General features: G+C 54.3%; 2 protein-coding genes across 9 annotated transcripts; both read right to left on the bottom strand.

The window, feature by feature from the left end:
* Window positions 1-413: 413 nt before the first annotated feature.
* MYL6 (myosin light chain 6) lies at window positions 414-3,652 on the bottom strand. 3 transcript variants are annotated; one of them, XM_027106655.1, is made up of 7 exons: window positions 3,514-3,652; window positions 3,216-3,243; window positions 2,218-2,361; window positions 1,839-2,012; window positions 1,664-1,741; window positions 1,309-1,353; window positions 414-605 (listed from the first exon to the last, which is right to left on the bottom strand). In XM_027106655.1, exons 1-6 carry the CDS (start codon window positions 3,514-3,516, stop codon window positions 1,325-1,327), a joined length of 456 nt encoding a protein of 151 aa, XP_026962456.1. In that variant the 5' UTR covers window positions 3,517-3,652; the 3' UTR covers window positions 414-605; window positions 1,309-1,324. The 3 variants fall into 3 exon arrangements, with proteins under 3 accessions (XP_026962456.1, XP_026962455.1, XP_026962454.1); XM_027106654.1 differs by lacking the exon at window positions 1,309-1,353; XM_027106653.1 differs by lacking the exon at window positions 3,514-3,652 and having other exon boundaries at window positions 3,216-3,351.
* Window positions 3,653-3,868: 216 nt separating this feature from the next.
* On the bottom strand, window positions 3,869-8,167 carry MYL6B (myosin light chain 6B). 6 transcript variants are annotated; one of them, XM_027106645.1, is made up of 8 exons: window positions 7,933-8,161; window positions 6,433-6,667; window positions 5,691-5,718; window positions 5,335-5,478; window positions 4,932-5,105; window positions 4,325-4,402; window positions 4,133-4,170; window positions 3,890-3,995 (listed from the first exon to the last, which is right to left on the bottom strand). In XM_027106645.1, the coding sequence occupies exons 2-7, from the start codon at window positions 6,619-6,621 to the stop codon at window positions 4,142-4,144; spliced, it is 642 nt and encodes a 213-aa protein (XP_026962446.1). In that variant the 5' UTR covers window positions 6,622-6,667; window positions 7,933-8,161; the 3' UTR covers window positions 3,890-3,995; window positions 4,133-4,141. The 6 variants fall into 6 exon arrangements, with proteins under 6 accessions (XP_026962444.1, XP_026962442.1, XP_026962445.1 ...); XM_027106642.1 differs by lacking the exon at window positions 7,933-8,161 and adding an exon at window positions 7,380-7,896; XM_027106643.1 differs by lacking the exon at window positions 4,133-4,170 and having other exon boundaries at window positions 3,869-3,995; window positions 7,933-8,167.
* Between the last annotated feature and the right edge of the window lie 1,331 nt (window positions 8,168-9,498).

The following is a 9,498-nucleotide window of genomic DNA, read 5'->3' as shown; positions in this document are numbered from 1 at the left end:
CCCTTATTAGGCGGGGAGAAGGCAGGCATCTCAGCTACTTGTTACTGTTGGCCCCTAGCCCTGCTGAAGTGAGACAGGCTCAGGCAGTGCTAATATGGCCTGGCTTTCGTGCCAATAAACACTCCCCGGGCTCCCCGACAAAAGGCCTTCAGTGCTGGGGAGGGCTAGGAGAGGACTCAGCACCATATGGGATGGCACAAGGGTGGCCAGCGTTGGTGCTACAGGGATTTATGGCTTTCCTAATCCCCAAGGGGTAGCCTTTGTAGCATCAATAACTAAGGCCAGCATTTCTTAAATCAGGCAAAGATGGTTCCTAGAGGCCCTTTGCCGGCCGGCTTTCCCCAGCCTCTGGTCCATTGACCCCAGACTGTCCTCCCCTTCACCCTGCTCAGGAAGGAAAGCAGAACCGCATGTAGGGCAGAGAGCAAGTTTATTTGGTGAATGCTGAAGGCAAACATCATCCAAGAGAGACAATCTGGGAAAACTACTGTGACAAGAGCACCTAGGAGGCCTCCTGGGCTACATACACAGTCTCCCACAGGGAAGGCGTGGTTTCCGTGCACACTGGGAACGTCCTCAGCCATTCAGCACCATGCGGACGAGCTCTGTGGAAAGGAGAGGGGGTGATCCAGGGAGCAGGGCCAAGGGGAGGGGTCCACCAGGGGCCAGGAGACCACGAGACCACAAAGGTAGCCTAAGAAGGAATGTGCCCACAGCAACCAACCTTGGGGTCAGTTTGCAGAGGGGCCACCTTGAGTCTGACCGGTCCTCTCAGCCCCCAGTTCCCCTCCCACCAGCTGTTATTTCCCCACCCCACCCTGAGCAGCAAGAACACAGCAGAGGCAGAAGAGTTCTCAACTACACCTACAGCTACTGTCAGCCATTGGCGGGAGGAGAAGACAGAGTTTTGGGTTAGGGTACCTCCGAGCTGCCCAGCAGAAGGACGGGAAAGAGACTTCAGCTACAGTAGCACAGTGGGACAGGCAACCCACCCCCCGCTGCCAGCTGCCCGTGCTCCCGGGCTAAAGGATGACCATGAAGCAAGACTGGGATAGGCTGGTGTGAGTTCCCAGACACCAGCGCCCTAAGAAGCAAAACCTCAGCCCATTCTAGGAGAGAAGGAGGTACCACACCCCCAGGCTGTCTTCCTCTTTGAGGAACCCCTCCCCTCCCCAGTCAGCTCCATGCAGACACATGCCAGGAGGAAGTCAGATGGTAGTAGGGGAAGGGCAGGGGCTAGAGAGCAAAGGCTGGGAAGAAAAACACTGGGGAGGTCAACTAGAGAAGAGGGGCTGGGAGGAGCCGTACCCGCCCCATGGGCCCGTCACCCCGACAGGATATGCCTCACAAACGCTGCAGGAAGGAAGAGACATTAATGGTGAAGACAAGACACAGACATGGGGTGAAGGGGTCAGGCGGCGAGGGATTAGACATCCATTTATTTTACTTCCCATCCCTTTCCCACCCTTCATGCCACATAAGCCCTTCCTTTCCTGTCATACCCCCCTGGCCTCCCACTCCTGGGCTGGGCTGGGCTGGGCCCTGCCCCTTGCCTGTTGGCACTTTTTGGAGCCTGAATCCAGGGACAGGGAAAGCCCCAAATGCTGCACTTGACCTGCCCTGTATGGCTGCTTCCTCCGTGAGACCCCAGTTAGTCCCTCACCTTCATAGTTGATACAACCATTGCTGTCCTCATGCCCCGCCACCAGCATCTCTACTTCTTCCTCTGTCATCTTCTCACCTGCAGAGGGGAAGAAAGAGTGAGCGTTCTGGAATTGGGTGACACGTGAGGTCTATCAGGTGGCACCTCAGCTCAAGAAGGAAGGGCAGAGCCTTACCCAGTGTGACGAGAACATGCCGGATCTCAGCACCCATGACTGTGCCGTTCCCTTCCTTGTCAAACACCCGAAGGCCTTCAACGTAGTCCTCGTAGGTGCCCTGGTCCTTGTTCTTGGCCACAGTCTGCAGCATGGGCAGGAAGTGCTCAAAGTCCAGCACCTTCACGTTCATCTCTGCCATAAAGGAGGTGGAAGCAAAGTCACATGCATCCTCAGGACTGGGGATTATGTGGTTCCCACTCAAGGCAGGAGAAATCTTATCTGGGATTTGCTAGACAAGAGCTGCTTGAGTTCAGGGCCTAAGAAGACAAAGCGAAGCCATCAGCTAAGGACTGCAGACCCACTGCCACACTGCAGAGTTATTCTTAAGGACCCTCACCATCACTCTTGGGGTTCCCCAGGACCTTGAGCACCTCGGCGTTGGTGGGGTTCTGGCCCAGGGCCCTCATCACGTCCCCACACTGGCTGTACAGGATCTTGCCATCCCCTGTTCGGTCAAACAGCTGGAAGGCCTCCTTGAACTCTGAGGATTCAGATAAACATCAGCACTGGGCACGTGGGGGTTGACCCAAACCCTCCCTTACAGCCCCTGTGGCCCATTCCACTTTGATCATGCTGAGGAAACCAGATATTTATACCGCTGTGCACCCAAACCCTCTAAGTGATCCAGCGTCCCTTCCTCCGACTCAGGTGTCCCACATAAATACCCGGCCTTCCTCCCCTTGGCAGAGGTACCAGCCATTTACATACCCTCCGCCTGCAGCAGCCTGCCCAGCCTCCTCACCTCACTACTCAGGGCAGGGATTTGCCACCGCCCTGTCTGGGCCCTGTCCTTATAAGGAAGTAGGAGCAGCAGCCTGGGACTGGGGTCATCCCAGCCTGCCACTTCCCACCCCTCCAGTACAGAGACCTTTCAGAGAGTACAGCTACAAAGAAGTATCCTCAGCAAACTCCCCTGTTCCATTTTCACAAAGTAACAGGTCACTGCTGTCTACAGCCTTCACGATTCCAAGCTGGGGGAGGGGGAAAGTTATCACAGGAGGAGAAAAGAGGCAGAAGTAGCTAACTAAGGAACAGGGGAGCACAGGCAGCTTAATACACAGTCCCCAAGCCCCACACACAACAGGCATTAGTGACCAAGTTGTTTCACATGCCCACACCACCTAAAACTCACCCAGTGCTTGGGGCTCAGATCTAGAGTACAAGGGAAGGGAGGAAGAAAGAGTGAGAAAAGAAAATGGAAGATCCAGAAGGAGGGAGAAGGGAATCCACGAAGTACTCCCCTGGGGGTGCTGAAGAGAAGACAGGTGGCTGGAGGGTGCTAGAGGGAGTGTCCTTCTCCCTAAGCATGACCTCAATAGGGGTCAGATTACCTACCTGCGGTCTGGTCCTCGGTGAAGTCACACTGCTCAGAGAAGAGGGGAGCGGTCAGCATCTTAACTCCAATCCCCCAAGCTTCTATCCCCGTCCCAAGAACTCTGAACCACAAACTCCCGTTCCATGCTGGGGACCCGCTTCCCAGCAGGACAGGATCCCCGACACTCCAACCCCACCTCCAACCTTTAAGGCCCTCAGGTTCCTTTACCCCCTACCTTTTGCCTTCTCCCCGCCCCCTATCCCCGGCTTCCCGCCTCTCGCCCCAAATCCCGCTCATCTTCCCAGCGCTGGGCCCCACCATCTTGACTGCTCAGCTCTGCGGGACCTTTTCCTGCAGTAATGGCTCCGGTTCCGGGCCCAACCCTAGTCTTAGTACGTCCCAATTACGTCACCCCCAGCCGACCCAGCCAATAGGAATCCTGGCCCGGGTTTATGCAGATGACGCTGCTATATTAGTAATGAGGTGGGCGGGACCCACTGCTGTTCATTTCTCCTGAGCAGCCCTAACTGGGGCACAGAAACTGCAGAAGAGGGTGGAGTGGAGCGCGAGGAATCTGCTCCTCCGAGAAGCAAGAAAGTCAGAGGTTGTCGGATTGGGGAGGGGTGGGGGGAGAAGAGAGCCCTCCCTTTCCTTCCTTCCCTCCCCCACCTATAAAGAAAGCAAGAGTCGGAGACCAAGGGAGGAACCGTCTCTTTATTTTGAAACAATAGCCTCCTGGTGGCAGGAACTTGCTTTCGCCTGCGGGGGCGGGAGGGGGGAAGTATCCGACCCCACTGCACCTGTGGAAAAAGATGAAAGTTGCCAAATCCTGGCGCTCTCGCGCAGCAGGACATGCAGACGTACTTCCCTGCTTTTGCACCCTGGCTGAGGGAAGGGAAGGAGGCTTGCCTCTCAAGGCGAAGTGGGAGGGCCCTACCTGTGGAGCTCAGACGCTTAGGATGTGCTTCAGGAAGGCTGCAGAGAGAGGAGGCAAGAGGGGCTGCAGAAGCTGGCCTGATGATAATCCACCTGACTTTAGATAATATGGGTCCCAGGATGCCTCACCCACATACCTCGAACTTCCTGCCTCCCCGCTTCCCCTGTCCCTTCTGCTCCTCTGGCCCCTCACCTTCATAGTTGATGCAGCCGTTGCTGTCCTCATGTCCTGCCAGAACTGCCTCCACCTCCTCTTCAGTCATCTTCTCTCCTGAGCCCCAGACACGGCGTTTTAGCCCCTGCCTTCCCTCCCTCATCAACCTAGGCCTCTTTCTTCTGAGTGGTACCTCCTCTTCTTCCACCCTGGAGACTTGCCCACAGCAACAGTCCCCCAAGAGAATCCTCTCCCTGTAATGAGCATGCCTTGAACGTGTCCCTGAATCTTGCTTTCCGTTTCACCTCAGTTACACCCGGTGAAAGTTTTGACAGATAAGGAAACTGAATTCCAGAGGATTAAGAGACATACCATATCATAGAGTACGACCATCTCTTCCAAAACCGAAACTCAAATCTCCCACCTCATCCCCTTTCCTCTGCCCTTTGGGAGGCATCTGCAGCCCACACACTTTAGCCTCCACAGGAGTAAGACCTTCAGACTGTCCCCAAGGCTCTGACCTTCTCAGTCTCCTGCCCATGATCTGCAGGAAAGTAATCCCTCCCTGGCTCTGCCTACTTAGCCAAGCTTCTCCTTAGTTCACCCCCTTCTCTCAGCCCCACAGGAGTTCTGGTGCCTGCCTCACCCAGGGTGGTGAGGACATGTCTGAGCTCTGCTCCCATGACTTTGCCATTCGCCTCTTTGTCAAACACCCGAAGCCCCTCCAGGTAGTCCTGGTATGTGCCTTGGTCCCGGCTCTTGGCCACTGCCTGGAGCATGGGCAGGAAAGTCTCAAAGTCCACACGCCGGGACTTCAGCTCTGGAGATCAGAGAAGTGAAGGAGAGGTCACTGTAGTGTCACCCAGGACCCAGCTCCCATACCCACCATGAAGGGTTTTATCCCTTCAACATTCACGATGCTTTTCTGCCCCTGCGTCTGACAGTTTCTAAAGTCCTGGGACCCACATCAGCATTTTTTGTCACCTTACCAACATTCCTCGGTTCCACCACCAAACTGAAAACCCGCATCGTCCCAGAGGTCCCCTCACCATCACTCTTGGGGTTCCCCAGGACCTTGAGCACCTCGGCGTTGGTAGGGTTCTGGCCCAGGGCCCTCATCACATCCCCACACTGGCTGTACTGGATCTTTCCATCCCCTACTCGGTCAAACAGCTCGAAGGCCTCCTTGAACTCTGAAGTATAAGGAGGGGTCAGTGTTGACAAGGGGTCCCATCACCACCAGGAGAAAGGAGATTCAGAAACTATGTGCTTGAGCTGAGCAGAACGGGGAACACAAAGAGTACTAGTGTGGGAGTTTTCAAGGTCAGGAATGGAGTTAGGGGAATAGAAGGAGGATCTGAAGAGGGACTTGGGATGGACAGTGGGCTCAGGGGCTTCGCCTCACCCTCCAGCTGGTCCTTGTTAAACTCGATCTGTGGAAGAAAAGAGCAGGTGAGGAGAGATGACAGGGCTCATTCAATTCCTCTCCAACACTCCTCCCGACCAACTGGCAGCCACTTCTGGGGAGGGGCCCAAAGGGACCAGGCTGGGAGCCCAGCCACCTCAGTCCCATTCCCAGCTCCAGACCTTGGGAGAATCCCAAGAGGAGGAATTATTGGGGGGAGGGTTTCCAGGGAACGGGGTTAATCCCATGCCACCTGTTCCCCTCCCTCTACTGCCCTGAGCCCTGCATCCCTCACATAACTGGGGGCTGAACAAAAGCTAAATTTACCCCTGGCCCCCAGCTGTGATTGTCTAACAAGTCTGTCCTCTTCAGCCTTTCCTCCTGGGGTTCAGAGCTGTGGCCTTTAGTGTTGAATAGTCAGCCAGGCACAGACAGCAGCTCCCTCCCTTCACCTTGAAACTGTCCTCAGAACCCAGATGTTCCCCATCTTACAGGCCCTGCCTCCAGCAGGAGGGTCGGTGAGAAGGTGGGGGGGTGTGGGTGTGTACATACACACACGTGACAACAAAGACAACAGCAGAGTCATAAGCCTGGATGCTTCCAAATGGGGTACTAAGAGAAAGTGCCACTGTTATCCAGTGCTTACCGATTCCCTACCTTCTAGATACCCCTAGTCCCCTAGGCTGTATCCCACCCTTGTACCACCCCCTCCAAACTCTTTTCTCATTTTCCAGGGACTCACCACCACTTTGGAGAGATCGATGGGGGGCTCCTGGGTTTTCCCAGGGGTTGGAAGGACAGCTGGCACTGGTGCTGGCACTGGCTCAGCCTTGGTCTTGGCTGGAGGGGCCCCTGCTGCTGGCTTGGCAGCAGGCTTGGGGATAGAGGGTCCTGCTGGTTTCTTCACGGGAACATCCTTCTTGGGAGGCATGATGTCCGGTGGCCAAAGGACAGTGTGCTGATGGGGGCACCCATCTCTGTTTAAATAGCCAGGGAGTCTGGGATGTCAAGGGGCGGGGGCAGGGGCAGGGAGCCAGTTGGCTGTGGGGAGGGTGAGATAGAGGAGAGATATGACGGCCTGCCCTCACTCCCCTGGCCTCCTACAGTTCAGGACTCCTGCTCCAAGGTCTTCTCCCTTCTGTCCACCCCGCCCCAAATGCTGACCAGAACAATGGCCGCTTTGGGGGGGAGGGGGAGGAGGAGGAGGCCAGAGACTGCCCCGAATGGGGGAGTTAACCTCCAGGGTGAGGATAGGTTGCTTGCCAGTGACAAACACTGAAATAGGGGTGAGGCAAAGAAGGGCATCCAGGCATTTCAGGCCCCCAACCGCCTGACTCAGAATAGCCCTTTTTCCTAGCAGCTTTAGACTCCTGAAGGCTGAGGCAGGGATGGGGGCCTTGTGAACTGGGATTGTTCAAGTGGAATCTGGGAGTAGTGAAAGGAGAAGGAAACAACCAGCCCTTCCATTTCCCTCTTACCATGGATGAGGAGCAGGGTAGTTGGCCCCACAGCCTAATAATCCTTAATACCTCAAGTCCCTAACCCCCTCTCTCCCAGCCCAGAACTGGAACTTTGCACAATATAGAGAAAGAATAGCAACAGAAGAGTGTGACCCCCACCCCCCGCATTGTACCCTGTGTCCAGTGTTGTTTTAGAGGTGGGGATGAAGGCAAGGATCAAGGAACGAACCTTGTCCACAAGCTTATGGTCATTCAAGTCAGACAAAGGTAGGGTGCCTGCTGAACCTGCAGGGACTCCGTGGTGGCACCTGGGGGGAAGGGCAGGCTCTGAGAGGCAAAGGGCCTAATTTCTAAAATCTCTAATCCAAAAGGATGCGAGAGGTCCCCTAGGCTCCATGAGTACTCACACCCAACCGGAGGGATAATAAAACCCTGACTCAGTAGCCAGGTTACAAACCTTGCTGGGGGCGCTGGGGAAGGGTGAAAGTCGATGGGGGGAGTACGGAAGAGGGGATGGGTTGCTGGTTACTTTTGTTCTGGGGGTAAAGAAGGAGACGATTTAGATAGCATTCTGAGGAAGATAGTAGTGATACCTCTTAGACCCTGGGATTCAGAGAGTTGATAATGGGTCTCCCACTCGCAAATAAAGAATTTGAATGTCATTACTGCAAATTGTCTCATTTTAGGAAAGTCAGAATCATTCCTCCAGCCGGGAGTACATCACACACACCCCTAAGCCTTAAATAAAGGAAAGAGTCCCTCCCCAGCGCCCCAAAACTCACCCTGCGGGGTCCAGGTAAGGGGCGGAGGCGGGGCGCAGGGCATCCGCGGGCCCTGAAGGGTTAATTCCCGTGGCCTCTGAGCATGCCGGGAGTCGTAGTCCTCGCGCGCCCGCGGGCTCACGGGAAACGCCGCCCTACATAGCAGGGCGGACGCCGGCTCAGTGACTTCCGGCCCGCGGCGGCGGTTGGTGACTCACGGTCGTTGGGAAGTGATTCTTGTCCCGGAACCGAAAGGCAGTGAGCACTTTACAATCCTCTTCCCTGACCCTAAAACCGCGCGCGGTCCCTCAGGATATCTCCCTTGCTCAGGCCTGCGTTACGCGTTTAGTGTGGGCGGGGATATTTTCCTGAATCCACTGGTGAGAACGCAGAACGTGGGGAAAGGCTGCAGTGGCAGCCGGCCGGATGGAGGTCAAATAGTAGGAAGCGTTTACTGCCCGGGGCAGAGTGGTGCGGTCTCTAGCTTCCTCTTGCGGTTTGGTAGAAAGAGAACAGAAGCTGTTGAGTAGCCGTGTGACTTGGAACAGTGACTTGGAACAGTGACTTGGAACAGTTTTTGATATGAACTGGTAGTTGAAGTAAGTGTTAAATTTTGGAATTGAGCCGGGTCACCTGCCCCAGTCTCTAAGTTGAGATTTCTCCATTCTGCGCCGCGTATGCGCCAGCCACTTTGTCGGTTCCTCACAGGTCTCCTTGGAGTGGAGGACTGGGTTCTCCAGCCCGTGACTAAGACATCTCTTCCCAGCACTGGACATCTCTTTTCCGGAGATTGTTTGTTTTTTAGATCTGTTTTTTTTTTTTTTAATTGAGGTATAGTTGTACAATATTACAGAAGTTTCAGGTGTACAACAGTGCTTCACAATTTTTAAAGGTTATACTCCATTTATTGTTATTATAAATATTGGTGATATTCCCTCTGTTGTACATCCCCCAGATGTTCATCAAAGGTCTCATCTGTGTCGGGAGGGAACCAGCCCAGGCAGGCCCAACTTCACTTGCTGAATCAGTAAATGCCCTGGCGGCATACCTTGCTGGACATTGGGGCTTGCATGGGCCTGCAGGCAGTGGGTCAGAGTAGAAAACCCTCGGGAGGTCAGAAAGGTGAGGCATAAGTTAACTTTATGGGCAGTGCAGAAGTGATGTATGCTGGTTGGGGAAAGCTTGGAAGAACAGAAATGGGTTGTATAATATGGTTGGTTACAAGACTGGGTGAGGGCATAACAGATGCCTTTTAGTGTCTTTCATCACTTACACAGAAGTTGATTTCGAAGATGTGTTTTATCTGATCTTTTTACTCCTCCTTTCCTTTATGGCTGCCTTTTGGCAGTTTGCCAAGTAGAAGTAGTTATGGCATCATGACTTCTAGCTTTGTAAAAAATATATTTATTTGTTTATTTTGGCTGCACCACCTCTTAGTTGTGGCATCGTTGTTTGTTTTTTGTTTTTGTTTTTTTTCGCTGCGTTGGGTCTTTGTTACTGCATGCGGGCTTTCTCTAGTTGCAGCGAGCAGGGGTTACTCTTCCTGGCGGTGTGCAGGCTTCTAATTGTGGTGGCTTCTCCTTGTGG

The sequence above is a fragment of the Aethalodelphis obliquidens genome, unplaced genomic scaffold, assembly GCF_003676395.1.
Source record: "Aethalodelphis obliquidens isolate GAN/ISIS:26980383/991018 unplaced genomic scaffold, ASM367639v1 scaffold8, whole genome shotgun sequence".
Taxonomy (NCBI): domain Eukaryota; kingdom Metazoa; phylum Chordata; class Mammalia; order Artiodactyla; family Delphinidae; genus Aethalodelphis; species Aethalodelphis obliquidens.
Note: the sequence above shows the minus strand (reverse complement) of the source record. Positions and strands in the feature narration are given on the sequence as shown.

Bases quoted from the DNA above. Each gene is read 5' to 3' on its own strand.
- MYL6 (XM_027106653.1), bottom strand. From the start codon at position 3,273: ATGCTGACCGCTCCCCTCTTCTCTGAGCAGTGTGACTTCACCGAGGAC. The intron at 2,362-3,215 runs GTAGGTAATCTG...CTGAATCCTCAG, and splicing joins CACCGAGGACCAGACCGCAG to AGTTCAAGGAGGCCTTCCAG. The intron at 1,354-1,663 runs GTGAGGGACTAA...TCCTTCCTGCAG, and splicing joins TGGTTGTATCAACTATGAAG to CGTTTGTGAGGCATATCCTG.
- MYL6B (XM_027106641.1), bottom strand. From the start codon at position 7,402: ATGACCATAAGCTTGTGGACAAG. The intron at 5,106-5,334 runs GTGAGGGGACCT...TCTGATCTCCAG, and splicing joins GGGGAACCCCAAGAGTGATG to AGCTGAAGTCCCGGCGTGTG. The intron at 4,403-4,931 runs GTGAGGCAGGCA...TCTGGGGCTCAG, and splicing joins ACATGTCCTCACCACCCTGG to GAGAGAAGATGACTGAAGAG.